The sequence below is a fragment of the Mustela lutreola genome, chromosome 1 (genome assembly GCF_030435805.1).
Source record: "Mustela lutreola isolate mMusLut2 chromosome 1, mMusLut2.pri, whole genome shotgun sequence".
Lineage (NCBI taxonomy): Eukaryota > Metazoa > Chordata > Mammalia > Carnivora > Mustelidae > Mustela > Mustela lutreola.
The window spans coordinates 139,950,883-139,970,030 of NC_081290.1; the positions used below are offsets into that span (position 1 = coordinate 139,950,883).

Genomic DNA, 19,148 nt, shown 5'->3' on the forward strand with positions numbered 1-19,148 from the left:
GCCTGTTAAAATAGTTACTGTATTCATATAGAGGACAAATTTAAGTCAGGATGTGTGTTCACTAGCCTTGTCCCTTGTATATCAAAGGAAGATTACAATACGCAAATAAATAAGGTTAATAACTTTTTCTAAAATTTTCTGAAACTTCTATCATTAAATGTTTATTTAAATAATCTCAGCATATTTTCATTGATGGTATAATATTTATTTTAAAGTAAGTTTGGGGCGCCTGGGTGGCTCAGTGGGTTAAGCCGCTGCCTTCGGCTCAGGTCATGATCTCAGGGTCCTGGGATCGAGTCCCGCATCGGGCTCTCTGCTCAGCAGGGAGCCTGCTTCCTCCTCTCTCTCTCTGCCTACTTGTAATCTCTCTCTGTCAAATAAATAAATAAAATCTTTAAAAAAAAAAAAATAAAGTAAGTTTGATGAGTAGGGCTGGTTTTAACTCAGCATCTGTCCTGCTAACAGTATTTATACTCCACCATTCATAGGTCATTAGCCAGATGCTTCTGTGAGTTAAGAAAACTTAAGGAACATCTTTTTTTTTTTTTTTTTTTTTAAGATTTTATTTATTTGACAGTCAGAGATCACAAGTAGGTAGAGAGGCAGGCAGAGAGAGAGGTGGGGAAGCAGGCTCCCTGTTGAGCAGAGAGCCCGATGCGGGGCCCAATCCCAGGACCCTGGGATCATGACCTGAGCCGAAGGCAGAGGCTTTAACCCACTGAGCCACCCAGCAGTATCCCAAGGAACATCTTAAAAGAATCATTTATATCACTTGCCAGTAGGCTTTCTTCTTTTCTATGCCTTTATCATGCTTTTGAAGTGTTTTAGTAAGTAGTAATTAGAACTTCACTTAGTGTCTTCCTACCTGAATGTTCCAGCACAAGTTAAATAAGGCTTTAAGGCTTTAGAGGTCAGGAGGAGCAAAAAGAACCGCAGTGTTTGTTTATAAGCTGCATATGTTTATCTGCTCAGTCTAGGACTGATGCTTATTATTTTGGCTTAAATATTTTTGTAACAAAATTCATGTTTAAAGTATGTACAATATAGGAAAAGCAGATTTGTGAACACAGTTTTGAATACATCCAAACTCAAAATACAAACATAGAGCTATTTATTTTTATATTCTCTCCATTTCATGGGTTTCCCTTCTCGTCTTGTGGTCTCTGTTCTGCAGTTTTTTGCCTTTTTACCATTTACCACTCCTTGTCTTACCACTGTCAAAGGTCGGAGTGGAAGTTGGCAGCAAACAGAAGCACTTGAAGCAGAGCACACCGAGAGGGGAACTTAACAGAGACTTTACAGACAAAACTTGAAAAATAAGTCTGTGTCCATCATGTGCATAGTGGTAGTTTCAACCCACCTATTAATGCTCATGATTCACTTAGAAAATTGCACTTTAACATTAGAGAAAGAACTAGCTAATTCACAGGGGTGGAGTATATACAGCATAGTCAAATCAGGAACGAAACTGTCTGGTCCCACCTTTTAGGATAAGTGACAATAGCCTGGACAGCTGTCACTTAATGATGGATTCCTGTAACAAACCATGCTCTAATTTGTGCAGGTTTTCAAAAACCACATTTCATTCCTGCTTCCTTGTCCTTCAGAGTTAGGAAATAGCTTCAGCCCCAGAAAAGAAAATTGATAGATCATAAATATTTTACTTGCATGAAGATGATCTGTTCTTGGTGTATTCTTTTTTTTTTTTTTTTAAAGATTTTATTTATTTGACAGACAGAGGTCACAAGTAGGCAGAGTCAGACAGAGGGGGCGGGGGGAAGCAGGCTCCCCACCAAGCAGGGAGCCCGATGTGGGGCTTGATCCCAGGACCCTGAGATCAAGGCCCAAGCTGAAGACAGAGGCTTAACCGCTGAGCCACCCAGGCGCTTCTGTTCTTGGTGTATTCTAGTCCTGTCCAATATAAGAAATTACTGTATCAGTTTTCACTTGATTCTTTTCTTGGTTAAGAAGGTAGGAAAAAAATGAAGGGACCAGAAGTCATGGGATACATTTGTTTATTTTTTCAAGTCTCTAAGCAGATTCCCCTTAACACAAATTAACATTGGGTCTTCTCTCTGTCTCTTCAGAAAGTGCCAGGAAGAAACAAGAAGGCATTGTGGGCAGTTCCCGCGTGTGTTTTGCACAGCACACCCCGTCTCTTCCAGCGGAAAGCCCTCGGCCCCTGAAGCTTCGGAGCATCCTTGACATGAGCCCTTTCACCGTGACAGATCACACCCCGATGGAGATTGTGGTGGATATTTTCCGGAAGCTGGGCCTGAGGCAGTGCCTTGTAACTCACAATGGGTAAGTCTGGTGAAAGAAATCAGTTTGCCTCACAGAATTTTTGACACTTTTTAGTGGAATTCATATTCAGTTCTTAGAGGAGAGTTTAAGTCATTTTCCAAGTGGGAAAATCTGTCTTTTTAGTGTGGTTATACATACAGGATCAGTATTGATCAGACTGGCACTTACCAAGAATAAAAAATCGTCAACTGGCAGATCTTTGCCAAAATGTAAAGTAGCGTTTGTCAGGAACACTTCAGAGGTGGCAAAGAGGAAGAGTGGACCTAATCTCTGTGGAGCAGAGAAAAAACCCCATGTTTCCATTTTGTATGTATTTCATTCTTTGAATTTAACATTCTAGTTCAATAATAACTTCCTAGATATTTTTGCCATTTACTATTTCAGCCATTATTTTTTTTTTACCATGTATAATTAAATGAAATTTGTAAGTTAGCTAAAATCCTCCTTTAGCAAGTGCTTTTTGTTTCCCCTTTTCTACCTTTTCCATCCACAAATCTTTCATGTAAACTCCTTATGACAAAACTCATATATTTAAAATTTATACATTTGTTTATTTATTTTTCTGTCCTTCACACATGGATACCAGTGTTTCTCTAGGATAGGACTGTAGAAATGTTTTGTTTGGCAGATGTCCCAGGGACAAAGTGGAGATGTGGTACACAGTATGCCTCAACAGCTGTACTCCTGCTTCATTGCTTCTGCTCTCCTCTGTCTCTGTCCCTGCCCCTGGGATCCGATTCCCCACCCATTCTCTCTCTGTTCCCCTTCATGTCCTTTATACTGCTGTTTCTCATTGAAATACTTAAGAACATTGTTTTATCTGAAGGCTAAGACAGAAAGGCTGAAAATGAGAATCAAAGGGTATTCTTGATGGTGCATAAATTAAATGGTTTAGCCCTGCCCTGCCTGAAGCTGGTTGAAATACTAAGCACTTGGAGAATCACAGCAGGTTTTTTTAAAAAAAAGCATTTCGTTCAAGACATTTGAGTGATGAAACACATGACCCCTGTCTAAAGAAAGGAGGAAAAAAGAAAAAAAAAAGGGAAGGAAATTTGTTTATTGAGTACCTTCTTCAGGTTTCTCAGTTAACTTTGTAGTACCTTTGCAGAGTAGGTGTTAGCATCCCTACTTGACAGGTGTAATAATTGAAACTCGGAGGGGGTTAATAACATGCCTAGTCATGTGGTTACTAAGTCATCGATCTGCGAATCAAGTGTCTTTCCAGTTTTAGAGCCCAATCTCTTGCTACTGTTTTTACACTGTTACTGACTTATAGAATATATCTGCTTTTTTTTGATTCCTTAAACTTCTACCATTTTCTTGAACAATATGTTGTGCCATATTGGGTTAAGAATAGAAATATAGAGAATTAGATCCATGTTTAGTGTTTTCACTGTGCTAACCAATTAGAATAACTCTAAATGTGAAATAAATTATTAAAGGTATAAAATCCTTAATGAAAGCCAGGAAGTTTGGAATTATTAAATATCACAGATACTAATTGGTAAAGAGATACATGTAATAAAAAAAAAAACCTATTTTCTTTTAATGTTGTTTAAGTAGAAAAATAATAGTTTCCAAACTTCATTGTTTGAAAACTTAGTACATGTTAAATGGAGTAACTTTTTATGAACTTATGTGGGTTTTAGGGCCCTTTTAATTATAAATGGCTCAGTTAGAAGCTAAACTGAGTTGTTATAATTTTTACTTGCTTTGAATTACTCTCTGTGCCTGGCATGGTTTGCCCTTTTGTGTGCTAACAAATATAAATGTCACTCTAGTTATGATTACCTCTGATCACAAACCTGTATGGGTCAATTACTGTATTTCACTTTGCTGACAAATTTCCAGATTTTCAACAGCACAGACATCAGAAAGGAAAATATTTTTTAGAAAGTGTAAAAATAACAAAATGTGGGAGAAGAGGAGGATAGCTGATTAAAATCTTACCTCATACTGCCTGTTTATAAGAAAGCTTGTGGTGGGGGGTAGCTTTTTCTAAAGGAATATGTTTAATTGCCTTGATTATTAAATTTTTCTTATTTCTATCCTTCAAGGAAAATGCATTGGTATATATAGTAAGAAAAGAGATCATTTGTGATGGTAGCTCTTGGGTCTTTATTTTCTTGGAAGTATGTAAGGAAGTAAAGTGTTTTTATTCTTTCTTGAAGTTAAATGACTTGGAGATTAGAAAAGAAGCCATTTCTAATAGGTTTTAGTGGAGAGTGTGAAATTCTGGATAGCTGTCAGCATCTTCTAGTTCATAGTGGGTCCTTAGAGGTGGAAAATAACTATTTGGGAGAAGAGACACAAGTCCAGACTGTAAGGTGCAAGGAGAAAATGAGAATGAGGAGATGAGGGAGAAAGTGTGTCTGTAAATTTTAAAGATGTCAGTTGTAGATTTCCCATGTTTTATATTTTAATTAGCAGAATTTCTCAAAATCTTTTTAGTCCTTTTTTAAAAAAAAGATTTTATATATTAATTTGTCAGAGAGCACAGAAGCAGGGGGAGCAGCAGAGGGAGAGGGAGAAGCAAATTGCCCACTGAGCAGGGAGCCTGTTGCGGGGCTGGATCCCAGGAACCTGAGATGATGACCTGAGCAGAAGTCAGATGTTTAACCTTAGCCACCCAGGTGTCCCAAAATCTTTTTATCAGGAGTTTTATAGGCATTACTCAAAAAGAGTTTTGTGATCATGTAAGTTTGGAAAGTATTGGATTAAATACAGTTGAGGTTTTTCTGTTGTGGAATGTGTCAAAACTTATAAAATGTTGATACTATTTGAGTCACAGGGCCGATAAGAAACATAGCTTTCCAAACTTGTTTGAACGTGCAGCCTTTAATTTTATTTTTATTTTTAATTTTTTTTATTATTAATTTTATATTTTTTATAAACATATATTTTTATCCCCAGGGGTACAGGTCTGTGAATCACCAGGTTTACACACTTCACAGCACTCACCAAAGCACATACCCTCCCCAATGTTCATAATCCCACCCCCTTCTCCCAAACCCCCTCCCCCCAGCAACCCTCAGTTTGTTTTGTGAGATTAAGAGTCACTTATGGTTTCACTCCCTCCCAATCCCATCTTGTTTCATTGATTCTTCTCCTACCCACTTAAGCCCCCATGTTGCATCACCACTTCCTCATATCAGGGAGATCATATGATAGTTGTCTTTCTCCGCTTGACTTATTTCACTAAGCATGATACGCTCTAGTTCCATCCATGTTGTCGCAAATGGCAAGATTTCATTTATTTTGATGGCTGCATAGTATTCCATTGTGTATATATACCACATCTTCTTGATCCATTCATCTGTTGATGGACATCTAGGTTCTTTCCATAGTTTGGCTATTGTGGACATTGCTGCTATAAACATTCGGGTGCACGTGCCCCTTTGGATCACTACGTTTGTATCTTTAGGGTAAATACCCAATAGTGCAATTGCTGGGTCATAGGGCAGTTCTATTTTCAACATTTTGAGGAACCTCCATGCTGTTTTCCAGAGTGCCTGCACCAGCTTGCATTCCCACCAACAGTGTAGAAGGGTTCCCCTTTCTCCGCATCCTCGCCAGCATCTGTCATTTCCTGACTTGTTGATTTTAGCCATTCTGACTGGTGTGAGGTGATATCTCATTGTGGTTTTGATTTGTATTTCCCTGATGCCGAGTGATATGGAGCACTTTTTCGTGTGTCTGTTGGCCATCTGGATGTCTTCTTTGCAGAAATGTCTGTTCATGTCCTCTGCCCATTTCTTGATTGGATTATTTGTTCTTTGGGTGTTGAGTTTGCTAAGTTCTTTATAGATTCTGGACACTAGTCCTTTATCTGATATGTCGTTTGCAAATATCTTCTCCCATTCTGTCAGTTGTCTTTTGATTTTGTTAACTGTTTCCTTTGCTGTGCAAAAGCTTTTGATCTTGATGAAATTCCAATAGTTCATTTTTGCCCTTGCTTCCCTTGCCTTTTGTGTTGTTCCTAGGAAGATGTTGCTGCGGCAGAGGTCGAAGAGGTTGCTGCCTGTGTTCATCTCAAGGATTTTGATGGATTCCTTTCACACATTGAGGTCCTTCATCCATTTTGAGTCTATTTTTGTGTGTGGTGTAAGGAAATGGTCCAATTTCATTTTTCTGCATGTGGCTGTCCAATTTTCCCAGCACGATTTATTGAAGAGGCTGTCTTTTTTCCATTGGACATTCTTTCCTGCTTTGTTGAAGATTAGTTGACTGTAGAGTTGAGGGTCTATTTCTGGGCTCTCTATTCTGTTCCATTGATCTATGTGTCTGTTTTTGTGCCAGTACCATGCTGTCTTGATGATGACAGCTTTGTAATAGAGCTTAAAGTCCGGAATTGTGATGCCACCAACGTTGGCTTTCTTTTTCAATATCCCTTTGGCTATTCGAGGTCTTTTCTGGTTCCATATAAATTTTAGCATTATTTGTTCCATTTCTTTGAAAAAGATGGATGTTACTTTGATAGGAATTGCATTAAATGTGTAGATTGCTTTAGGTAGCATAGACATTTTCACAATATTTATTCTTCCAATCCAGGAGCATGGAACATTTTTCTATTTCTTTGTGTCTTCCTCAATTTCTTTCATGAGTACTTTATAGTTTTCTGAGTATAGATTCTGTGTCTCTTTGGTTAGGTTTATTCCTAGGTATCTTATGGTTTTGGGTGCAATTGTAAATGGGATTGACTCCTTAATTTCTCTTTCTTCTGTCTTGCTGTTGGTGTAGAGAAATGCAACTGATTTCTGTGCATTGATTTTATATCCTGACACTTTACTGAATTCCTGTATAAGTTCTAGCAGTTTTGGAGTGGAGTCTTTTGGGTTTTCCACATATAGTATCATATCATCTGCGAAGAGTGATAATTTGACTTCTTCTTTGCCGATTTGGATGCCTTTCATTTCCTTTTGTTGTCTGATTGCTGAGGCTAGGACCTCTAGTGCTATGTTGAATAGCAGTGGTGATAATGGACATCCCTGCTGTGTTCCTGACCTTAGCGGAAAAGCTTTCAGTTTTTCTCCATTGAGAATGATATTTGCGGTGGGTTTTTCATAGATGGCTTTTATGATATTGAGGTACGTGCCCTCTATCCCTACACTTTGAAGAGTTTTGATCAGGAAGGGATGCTGTACTTTGTCAAATGCTTTTTCAGCATCTATTGAGAGTATCATATGGTTCTTGTTCTTTCTTTTATTGATGTGTTGTATCACATTGACTGATTTGCGGATGTTGAACCAACCTTGCAGCCCTGGAATAAATCCCACTTGGTCGTGGTGAATAATCTTTTTAATGTACTGTTGAATCCTATTGGCTAGTATTTTGTTAGTATTTTCACATCTGTGTTCATCAAGGATATTGGTCTATAGCTCTCTTTTTTGGTGGGATCCTTGTCTGGTTTTAGGATCAAGGTGATGCTGGCCTCATAAAATGAGTTTGGAAGTTTTCCTTCCATTTCTATTTTTTGGAACAGTTTCAGGAGAATAGGAATTAGTTCTTCTTTAAATGTTTGGTAGAATTCCCCCGGGAAGCCGTCTGGCCCTGGGCTTTTGTTTGTTTGGAGATTTTTAATGACTGTTTCAATCTCCTTACTGGTTATGGGTCTGTTCAGGCTTTCTATTTCTTCCTGGCTCAGTTGTGGTAGTTTATATGTTTCTAGGAATGCATCCATTTCTTCCAGATTGTCAAATTTATTGCCATAGAGTTGCTCATAGTATGTTCTTATAATAGTTTGTATTTCTTTGGTGTTAGTTGTGATCTCTCCTCTTTCATTCATGATTTTATTTATTTGGGTCCTTTCTCTTTTCTTTTTGATAAGTCGGGTCAGGGGTTTATCAATTTTATTAATACTTTCAAAGAACCAGCTCCTAGTTTCGTTGATTTGTTCTATTGTTTTTTTGGTTTCTATTTCATTGATTTCCGCTCCGATCTTTATGATTTCTCTTCTCCTGCTGGGCTTAGGGTTTCTTTCTTGTTCTTTCTCCAGCTCCTTTAGGTGTAGGGTTAGGTTGTGTACCTGAGACCTTTCTTGTTTCTTGAGAAAGGCTTGTACCGCTATATATTTTCCTCTCAGGACTGCCTTTGTTGTGTCCCACAGATTTTGAACCGTTGTATTTTCATTATCATTTGTTTCCATGATTTTTTTCAATTCTTCTTTAATTTCCCGGTTGACCCATTCATTCTTTAGGAGGATGCTGTTTAGTCTCCATGTATTTGGGTTCTTTCCAAATTTCCTTTTGTGGTTGAGTTCTTGCTTTAGAGCATTGTGGTCTGAAAATATGCAGGGAATGATCCCAATCTTTTGATACCGGTTGAGTCCTGATTTAGGACCGAGGATGTGATCTATTCTGGAGAATGTTCCATGTGCACTAGAGAAGAATGTGTATTCTGTTGCTTTGGGATGAAATGTTCTGAATATATCTGGGATGTCCATCTGGTCCAGTGTGTCGTTTAAGGCCTTTATTTCCTTGCTGATCTTTTGCTTGGATGATCTGTCCATTTCAGTGAGGGGAGTGTTAAAGTCCCCTACTATTATTGTATTATTGTTGATGTGTTTCTTTGATTTTGTTATTAATTGGTTTATATAGTTGGCTGCTCCCACGTTGGGGGCATAGATATTTAAAATTGTTAGATCTTCTTGTTGGACAGACCCTTTGAGTATGATATAGTGTCCTTCCTCATCTCTTATTATAGTCTTTGGCTTAAAATCTAATTGATCTGATATAAGGATTGCCACTCCTGCTTTCTTCTGATGTCCATTAGCATGGTACATACTTTTACACCCCCTCACTTTAAATCTGGAGGTGTCTTCGGGCTTAAAATGAGTTTCTTGGAGGCAACATATAGATGGGTTTTGTTTTTTTATCCATTCTGATACCCTGTGTCTTTTGACAGGGGCATTTAGCCCATTAACATTCAGGGTAACTATTGAGAGATATGAATTTAGTGCCATTGTATTGCCTGTAAGGTGACTGTTACTGTATATGGTCTCTGTTCCTTTCTGATCTACTACCTGTAGGCTCTCTCTTTGCTTAGAGGACCCCTTTCAATATTTCCTGTAGAGCTGGTTTGGTGTTTGTAAATTCTTTCAGTTTTTGTTTGTCCTGGAAGCTTTTAATCTCTCCTTCTATTTTCAATGATAGCCTAGCTGGATATAGTATTCTTGGCTGCATGTTTTTCTCGTTTAGTGCTCTGAAAATATCATGCCAGCTCTTTCTGGCCTGCCAGGTCTCTGTGGATAAGTCAGCTGCCAATGTAATATTTTTACCATTGTATGTTACAGACTTCTTTTCCCGGGCTGCTTTCAGGATTTTCTCTTTGTCACTGAGACTTGTAAATTTTACTATTAGTTGACGGGGTGTGGGCCTATTCTTATTGATTGTGAGGGGCATTCTCTGAACCTCCTGAATTTTGATGCTCGTTCCCTTTGCCATATTGGGGAAATTCTCTCCAGTATACCTTCTGCTCCCCTCTCTCTTTCTTCTTCTTCTGGAATCCCAATTATTCTAATGTTGTTTCGTCTTATGGTGTCACTTATCTCTCGAATTCTCCCCTCGTGGTCCAGTAGCTGTTTGTCCCTCTTTTGCTCAGCTTCTTTATTCTCTGTCATTTGGTCTTCTATATCACTAATTCTTTCTTCTGCCTCATTTATCCTAGCAGTGAGAGCCTCCATTTTTGATTGCACCTCATTAATAGCTTTTTTGATTTCACCTTGGTTAGATTTTAGTTCTTTTATTTCTCCAGAAAGGCCTTTTATATCTCTCGAGAGGGTTTCTCTAATATCTTCCATGCCTTTTTCGAGCCCAGCTAGAACCTTGAGAATTGTGATTCTGAACTGTACATCTGACATATTACCAATGTCTGTATTGATTAGGTCCCTAGCCTTCGGTACTGCCTCTTGTTCTTTTTTTTGTGTTGAATTTTTCCGTCTTGTCATTTTGTCCAGATAAGAGTATATGAAAGGGCAAGTAAAATACTAAAAGGGTGGCAACAAGCCCAGGAAAATATGCTTTAACCAAATTAGAAGAGATCCCAAATCGTGAGGGGGGAGAAAGGGGATAAAAAGAGGTTCAAAAAGGAAGAAAGAACAAAAAAGAAAAAAGAAAAAAAAAGAAAAAAGAAAAAAAAAGAAAAGAATTAAAAAAAAAGAAACCACCTAAGAAAAATGTAAAAAAGAAAAAATATATATATTAGATAAACTAGTAAAAAATCGTTAAAAAAGAAAAAAGGTAACAGTTAAAAAAAAAATTTACCCGAAGGCGAGAAAAAAAAACAAAAAATGAAAAAGAACAAAATTAAATTAACTGCAAGACTAAAAAATATCACAGGGAAAAAGCCATGAGTTCCGTGCTTGGGCTTTCTCCTCCTCTGGAATTCTGCTGCTCTCCTTGGTATTGAAACCCTCCTTGGTAGGTGACCTTGGTCTCGGCTGGATTTCTTGTTGATCTTCTGGGGGAGGGGCCTGTTGTAGTGATTCTCAAGTGTCTTTGCCCCAGGTGGAATTACACCGCCCTTACCCGGGGCCGGGGTGAGTAATCCGCTCGGGTTTGCTTTCAGGAGCTTTTGTTCCCTGAGCGCTTTCCGTAGAGTTCCAGAGGACGGGAATACAAATGGCGGCTTCCTGGTCTCTGGCCTGGAGGAGCCGAGAGCCCAGGGCCCCACTCCTCAGTGCGCCCTCAGAGAACAGCGCCCAGTCACTCCCCTTTGCCTGACCTCTGGCCGCGCTCGGGGCTCACCAAGCCTGCGACCGGTTCAAGGTAACACCGAGCTGTGAGCTTACTGTCGGCTCTGTCTCTGTACCCGGCTTTCCCGTTCCAATACCCGCAAGCTCTGCGACACTCAGACACCCCCGATCCTTCTGTGACCCTGCGGGACCTGAGGCCACGCTGACCCCGCTGGGCTTCCTCCCGGTTTAGCCTCTGGAGCGATGTCCCTCAGCGGAACAGACTTTTAAAAGTCCTGATTTTGTGCTCTGTTGCTCCGCCGCTTGCCGGGAGCCGGCCCCTCCCCCCGGGGTCTATCTTCCCGTCGCTTTGGATTCATTTCTCCGCCGGTCCTGCCTTTCAGAACGTGGTTGTTTTTCTGTTTCCAGAATTGCTGTTCTTCTTCTCTTCGATCTCCGATGGATTTTCAGGTGTTTGCAATCTTTAGATAAGCTATCTAGCTGATCTCTGGCTAGCTGAAGTAGTCTCAGCCTGCTACTTCTCCGCCATCTTGACTCCTCGCCCCCCCTTTTTAATTTTTTTTTGATGGAGGAAAGAGCACAGAAGAATTCTTGGGACTGGTGTTTTCGGAACATATTTTGGAAACATGGCTCTGTTAACTCTTAAATCATTGCTTGTTAGCTGCCCAAGGAAACAGCAAATTATTCTTTATATAAGTTACATTTTGCATTGATTTTCTTTGTATTTCCTGCAATTAATAAAGCACTGAACTTGGCCTTCTTTTTCTCAAATCACTTTTCTCCATAGGAAGTACATTATTTCCTCCTTTTTATAGGATCATTACTTTGTAATATAGAGATTACTATATAAATATCCAAATTTGCCACTTGGTTCTTAATCAATCTGTAACTCTCCTCATTGTGTACCTTGTGATTTGGCAGAGCTTACTAATATACTAACTGATGTAATCATTGTATATATAATTGAAAAGAAAAGAATGAGTAAGAATTAAACTGGAATTATTTGTTAAGGTTTTTTACATTTCCTGATTCCCAACTATAAACTAAAGTGAGTTGATGGTTTTTTATTGTTTCTGTTGCACTGAAAAGATCATTCATTGAGTGATTAAGTACTTAGTTTATGTATGCATTTTTTCTTTCATAAGTGCATTTTCTGAGCCTTTTTGGAGGGAGAACTTGTTCGTATCCTCTGACAACTTTTCAATTTATTTTGTTCTTAAGGATCAGTACATTATTTTAAATAATGAGAAAACATTAGCAGAGAACCCGTTTCTACCTTTCCCAATGCGTGCCCTCCCTGCTTTCCTACCCCCACACCCAGGCATCATCCTTAATAACTGTTTTATAACTGACGTATCTGTAGGCCTTGACTACTCTTTAAGTGAAATCCTCTGGTGACATTCTTTAAGAAGTCATAATATTCAAAGGCAGTTGAATAGTAAAGTTGACTTAACTAGATCACCAAGGAAATGTCCAATACCCTGATGGGCATTCTTGATGGCCTTCCAGAATTGAAGATTAAGGCTTTTTAAAGCCTTTGACTTTCATTATTTTTGTTGCTATATATTGTAGTTGAATTCTTCCATTATAAAACCAGTAACCAGGATTTTGTTCTAATAAATCTGATTATTTTCAAGTATCCTTGTGAGAATTTATGTCCCTCATTTTGCTTGATATTATAATAGTGATAGATTAAGTGAGAAGTAATCATTTAGAAAAAAATGCATAATGTAAAAGTCATTTTGACCTCTACTCATAAATATATCTTATTAGCTTACTTTAAGGAGTAGCTTTCAGTAGGTCCTAAAAACTAGGGGATGTGTGTATTGGTTGGCATTATTTATTTAAGTGCACATTGCCTTTCATTTTAATCCCAAGTAGTTGTAAAACCCATGGGATTTTTTTTTTTTTAAAGATTTTATTATTCACTTGACAGATCACAAGTAGGCAGAGAGGCAGGCAGAGAGAGAGGAGGAAGCAGGCTCCCCACTGAGCAGAGAGCCTGATGTGGGGCTCGATCCCAGGACCCTGGGATCATGACCTGAGCCGAAGGCAGAGGCTTAACCCACTGAGCCACCCAGGCACCCCAACCCATGGGATTTCTTAAGTCTCCTCATAGGCAATTGAGGCTAAGCTTTTTTCTACCTTTACACTGCTGAGGTAGATCCAAATAATAGTGGCAGCATTGGGACATTTTAGAAATTAGAAAAATACTTTCCCCTAATGAAGGAACACTGAAAATGAAGCTAAGTTTTAGAAATTTATAGCTGTGTATTGATATTGTTTCTTTTGTACTTTTCTTTATAGTCATATTCATTGTGAACTTTTATGATTTTGATTTTTAATTTAAAAAGAAAACAACTCACCAATATTTAGAAATAGTATCATGTCTCTTATGAAACTCTGTAAAAGTTATGCAAATAGGACCTAGGATTTCAAATCATTTTTGTTTTTAGTTTTTTAAAGTTCATTAAAAGCATTCTTATGGTTCATGTTTTTATTTTTTTCTCATTCTTTATCATTATGATTGGAACCTCTTTTAATTTAATTTCTCACACAGTTATTAGCATAACATGATCTGTTTCAGGATTGTCTTGGGGATCATCACAAAGAAGAACATATTAGAGCATCTCGAGCAACTAAAGCAGCACGTCGAACCCTTGGTGATTAGATATATCAGATCTCCTCATTAGACACCTTAGAAGTCAGGAAGCATGAAACTTGTGAACTGTTCAGTTCTGTCTGTCCCAGATTATCTGCTGAATAAAAAGATCCTACATGCTGCCAATTACATTTATATCTCATAAACTATGTCTGCAAGATTAATTTAGATATTTGTAAGATTCTGTTCACAGGAAGTTAGCAGAAGTTAATGTCTCTCATCAAAATCATTGGTTGCAATTTAAGAACTGTAAACAATTTGTTAGTTAAATGAGTAAATATTATTGGACGTTCTTAAAGTAAATACAAGTTTGTCTACCTTAGCAGATACACTGATCTCAGAAGGTGCTTGACTGGTTAAAAATGTCTGCGCCCGCCCCCCAAAAAACCCTCCTCCTTTTTTATGTTTCCTAATCTTGTGGTAGTCTTGTGGTAAATCTAAGCTCACAAATGATTTTAACTGAGCTTAGCAGTGTTAGAATTGCCGAATGTTAAACAGATTTTTTTATGGGCACACTAACTAGTGTGTAATGTTGTATATATTTGTGATCATAACACTGGTTCCTTTTCTGCTACACCTTGCATACCTTCACAGTCAAGAATGTGTGTCCTGCTGTTTCATTAGTGAACTGTACCTAGATTATATGTGTGCCCCTTTTGTATGATGTTTCCAGAATGCTGTGAGCAGCTTTTGGGGTCAGATGCATTTGTTTTAACTGGCTTTATGTCCTAGTGGTTTCATGACTAAAGACAAATTTTGAATTACCTTACCTTATAACCTAAAAATTGTCTGGCTTTAGCAATTAATGCCTGAAATTATTTTGCCCTGCAATTGTCATACCTATATAAAACCCGTCCCAGTTTGCTTAAGTACACAACTGATTATGTATTCCTGTTGTATGCTAATATTTCACAAGTGTTTCATGCATCCTTTTTTAAAAAACTACTAACCAGAATAATAAGTAGCTTCTCATTCATTCTGCTTTCTGCTTCACCTATAATAATCTTTTAGGATTGCTTCTTGATTTTTCACCTTTTACTGTAAGCATTAACAACCAAGACTTTCATAAAAGCACTGTATTTACCTTTTTTGGCCAAAATCAAAAGAGGAAAACATTGATGAGTGTACTAGAAACTTGGGTTGTTTTCTAGATTTATTCTTGGGGCTCTGAAGTTTCGGATTGGAGTTCTTTGTTGACTATCTCAATTGTATGTGCTTTCATGAAGATTCTGCATACAACTGGGCAATTCTTAAGTTATTTTTTTGAAGTTGGTTACGTTTGGTTTAAAAAAAAAAAGGAATATTGAGAAGATTTGGTCAGACATATTATTGCTTTCTTGGTATCATGGCAATGAATTTTCCTTCTCAAATGGGATCAGTATCATTTCTTGTTCACACATCCTCCCATTTTTTTTTTTTTTTTTTACTTTTTTTGTTGGCATACATGAATCAAAGTACCTCTATTTCAATGAGGCATGCAGTCCTAAAGAGTCTTGGTGGAAAGGACATTGTACTGTTAGTGACCATGATACTTTCATATCAAAGGATGGTTGCTGGATAATTTAATATCTTTACCAGTAAAATACTCTTTGAAAATATAAAATCACAGTGCTTGCTTTGCTCTCTTCCTGTCAACAAAACGGGTTTAGCTATAGAGTTAGCTTTTCTTTTCTTTTCCCTTTTATTTTAATAGCAATCTTCTGTTTATTGCTTTCAGGCGCCTCCTTGGCATTATAACAAAAAAAGATATCCTCCGTCATATGGCCCAGACGGCAAACCAAGACCCCGCTTCAATAATGTTCAACTGAATCCTATAGATGAAGAGAGAGAGGAAACAGAAGAGGAAGTTCATTTGTTGAATAGCACAACTCTTTAACCTGAGGGAGTCGTCTACTTTTTTTTGTCCTTTAAAAAAAGAAAGAAAGAAATCTAAAAGCCGGGCTTTTGCCACACAGTTTGCAAACACTGCTGGTGGAATGGAGGAATTGTTTGGGGAGGGAAAGGAGCGACAAGGAAGTGAGTGAGATATTTTCCTCGTCTAACCAAGAGCAGCACCAAATCATCTCCTATTCTGCACTGGATGCATTCAGCTGAGGATGTGCCCGGGACCGCGGGCTGGAGCGTTGGCAGAGGGGGCACTGCATTCTTGGAGCACCCGGAGCACCTGGCCTGTTACTCCGATGTCGCACAGACGCATTCGCATCCCTGTTTCTGGAGGGATTACTTTGAATTGAGCCATCGATAAGACTGCAAGGTCTTGCCCTTTTGTATCAAAACTGTTCTGTTTAATTCATGAATTATATAGTTAAGCATTATCTTTCTACATTCCAGAAGAGCTTTCCTTTCTCTCTCTCCCTCTCTCTTTTTTCTTTCTCTCTTGAGCTGTGACAAAGCCTCTTTAAATTGGTGTGCCCTTTTGAAACAGTCCTTTCTCATATTGAGATGTACTGTGATTTTACTGAAGTTTCATCACAAGAAGGGAGTGTTTCTTGTGCCATTAACCATGTAGTTTGTACCATCACCAAATGCTTGGAGCAGTCACATGCACCACAACAAAGGCAAATCAAACAGGTAAAATCTTGAATGAACCGTGAACAAAATCTCTCAGCTTGTGTGCATTGTGGTTCAGAATCAACAACACTGAACGTGACTTGTAAGGATAAAGAGTTTTCTTTTTGTTTTTTTTCTCTCAGACTTTATGGATAATGTGACTTGGTCTTATGCAAATTTTCTATTCTAAAACTACTATAATACACAAGTACTGTTCAGCATAAGGAAACAAAATGCTGCTGCTTTGACAGTAAAGAGAAGGAAGTATTCTGTTTAGCTGTATCTGGTATTAATTGCATGTTTAAACACTGGAATTTTTTTTCTTGAAATTAGATCAGTCATTTTTTTTTCTTTCTTCAAGATATTTTATTGCTGACACTGAAGAAGAAATGTAATTCATAACTTGCACTAAATGTATATTTCTTTTCTTAAAAATTTACCATTCTTATTTATATTTTTATGGATTAAAATTTATAAAATACAGATCAGTTAATATCGCGCTTAAATAATTTTACCTTTTTAATGTGATTTTTATAGACTAATTCAGACTTACAAATATGGAGATATGAACAAAGTTTACACTGGGAACAAGGGTTTAAAAAGAGGTTGTGGTTATTTGTCTATGATCCAATGTGTACATAAACCTTTTTCTGATCTTTCACTGCCATCCTCTGGATTATGTCTTCAGACCTGTACATTTTGATTCATTAACTAGAAACTTAAAACACGAGAAATCACTTTGCAGATTAAAACCAAAAGTTAAATAATGTTAACTTAAAGAAAAAATCAAACAACTGAAAACATCAGTTGCAAAGGTAGCAGTTAAAATATTAATCTGAACATAACCTTTGAATCTTGGGGTATATCACATCCGTAAGTGTTAATGTTTTGAGTATCCACAGTGTACATTTTTGCAGGATGAGTTGAAAATGTACTGGGGTGTGTTTGGAATTTTTGTTTTTGGAAATGTCTGTCTGAACCATGGTCTGAATTCACTATCAGCAAAAGCAGTTTACTTGAAGGACTGGCCTAAATAATCTGGGCTTATGCATTCTTGGTAATGAATGAATTACCAATTTGGTAATAAATGAGTTTTGCAGACAGACATTTTCTGAAACGTAACCAGCAATGAGCCGTTTTTACATTTTGGAAGTGACTCTTCACTTCCTAGTTCTTAAAAATAATATATCTGTAAGATCTTGAAGCTTTATTAGATCATGAAGCCATATTAGAATGACAGTTGAAAGTTGAACAACATTTTAGGAATTTTGTGAAACATTTCTCATTTTGCTATCTGCCTAAAATCAGTATTTTGTCTGAGTTTACTTCCCCCACCCCTTTGGCAGACTTCAAGCTTTCTTAATTACCCCTTCAAAGTTCATTTGGCCATCTGGAGTGAAATCTTTTCTAAATGATACTTCTATATATCTTATCTTCATCTTGTCCTGAGTGTCTCTGCAGTGTGAACTCCTCAGCCTTGGCTACTGAATGGCTTGTTTGTCTTGAGTCTTCAAAGAAGAAACCAGCTTCTTTGCAGATAGCTTTGTAACATTAAACGTCACATGGATTTAATTTTCCATGTTTCCTTTTGATTTCATGTCCTTGTCCCATTGCTCATCCTGCTTCACAGACTGACATTTCAGGGTGGATATTCAAGGTAGATATTAATTTTCTTCCTGGTATGTTTCTATCCCTTGATGTGTCTTACTGCTAAAATACAGGAAGAGTGTTGTATTTCTAATGCATTCGGTGGTTTTCTTCAGTAATACTACCTGTTCCACTTTTCTTTTTGATATGTTGAGGTGTGTCTACTTTTCAACCAAATGATGAAATAGTGGAGACCATGAAATATATGTGCCTGGCTAATTGGCAAACTAATTGACCAAAATAATAAGTGGAGCGCCTTATTGGAGTACCCTTTTTGAGAAGGTATGATGAGAATGGGCAAGGGTGTCAGCATCTCTTATTAATAATTGTTTTCAGTTTTGGTTCATGAAGAATGCTTAGTTTGTTAATCTGTGATGTTGCCTAGAGCTGTATTTATCTGTTTTTATTTATACTAGTGTAGTAAAGCTGCATATCATTACAGTAAAAATGATTACTGTGATGAGTTAATCAGAAAATCTATTAAAATCTGTATGACAATGTGTGGTTTGGCCTTTAATTATATCTGTAATATCCTCCCACTTCTGCTGCTGCTCTATGCAGTGTAGGCCACTATGCCTGGCACATGCAGCCTCAAAGAGGTGACAAATAGAATGCTTCTCTCAGGTTACAAAGACAGGCAAGGGGGTGACAAAAGGAATAGATGCTGAATCAAACAGCAGGATATAAACACTACCATCAATAGTAGAGAGTCTCTGCTTGTCAGTGCAATCTCCAGGTTTACAGAAAGATTTCACACCAGTTTACTTTCAAAAAAGAAATATTATGCTGTTGGCATGAATTTAAAACATGTAAATGATTTACATGATTTTTTAAAAAAGATTTATTTATTTTAGAGAGTGGGAGGGGCAGAGGGAGAGGGAAAGAGAATCTCAAGCAGACTCTGCATTGAGTGTGGAGTCTAACCTGGGGCTCAGTCTCATGACCCTGAGATTACAACCTACGCCGAAACACAGACGCTTAACCAATTGTGCCACCCAGGCACTCCTACATGTTTCTTAAAAGATCACTTTGTAGGGGCACCTGGATGTCTCAGTGGGTTAAAGCCTCTGCCTTTGGCTCAGGTCATGATCCTAGGGTCCTGGGATTGAGCCCCGCATAGGGTGCTCTGCGCAGCAGGGAGCCTGCTTCTCCTTTTCTTTCTGCCTGCCTCTCTGCCTATTTGTGATCTCTGTCTCTCAAATAAATAAAATCTTTAAAAAAAAAATTCCATTGTACATTTGCTAATAGAACTGCCTAAAAGAAGGTGGTAACATTTGAATTCTTAAAAGATTT

The 19,148-nt window shown here is 37.8% G+C and overlaps 1 protein-coding gene across 4 annotated transcripts in view; it reads left to right on the plus strand.

Moving 5' to 3' along the window:
- CLCN3 (chloride voltage-gated channel 3) overlaps positions 1-18,355 on the plus strand; it is a 101,966-nt gene extending 83,611 nt beyond the window's left edge. For 2 of the 4 annotated variants that reach the window (XM_059175071.1, XM_059175076.1), the window contains 3 exons: positions 2,088-2,304; positions 13,584-13,659; positions 15,376-18,355. In XM_059175071.1, the coding sequence (XP_059031054.1) occupies positions 2,088-2,304; positions 13,584-13,659; positions 15,376-15,534 (452 nt within the window). In that variant the 3' untranslated portion in view covers positions 15,535-18,355. The remainder of the gene's footprint in view (positions 1-2,087; positions 2,305-13,583; positions 13,660-15,375) is intronic. The other 2 variants (XM_059175085.1, XM_059175094.1) reach the window with 1 other exon arrangement.
- The last annotated feature ends 793 nt before the right edge of the window (positions 18,356-19,148 follow it).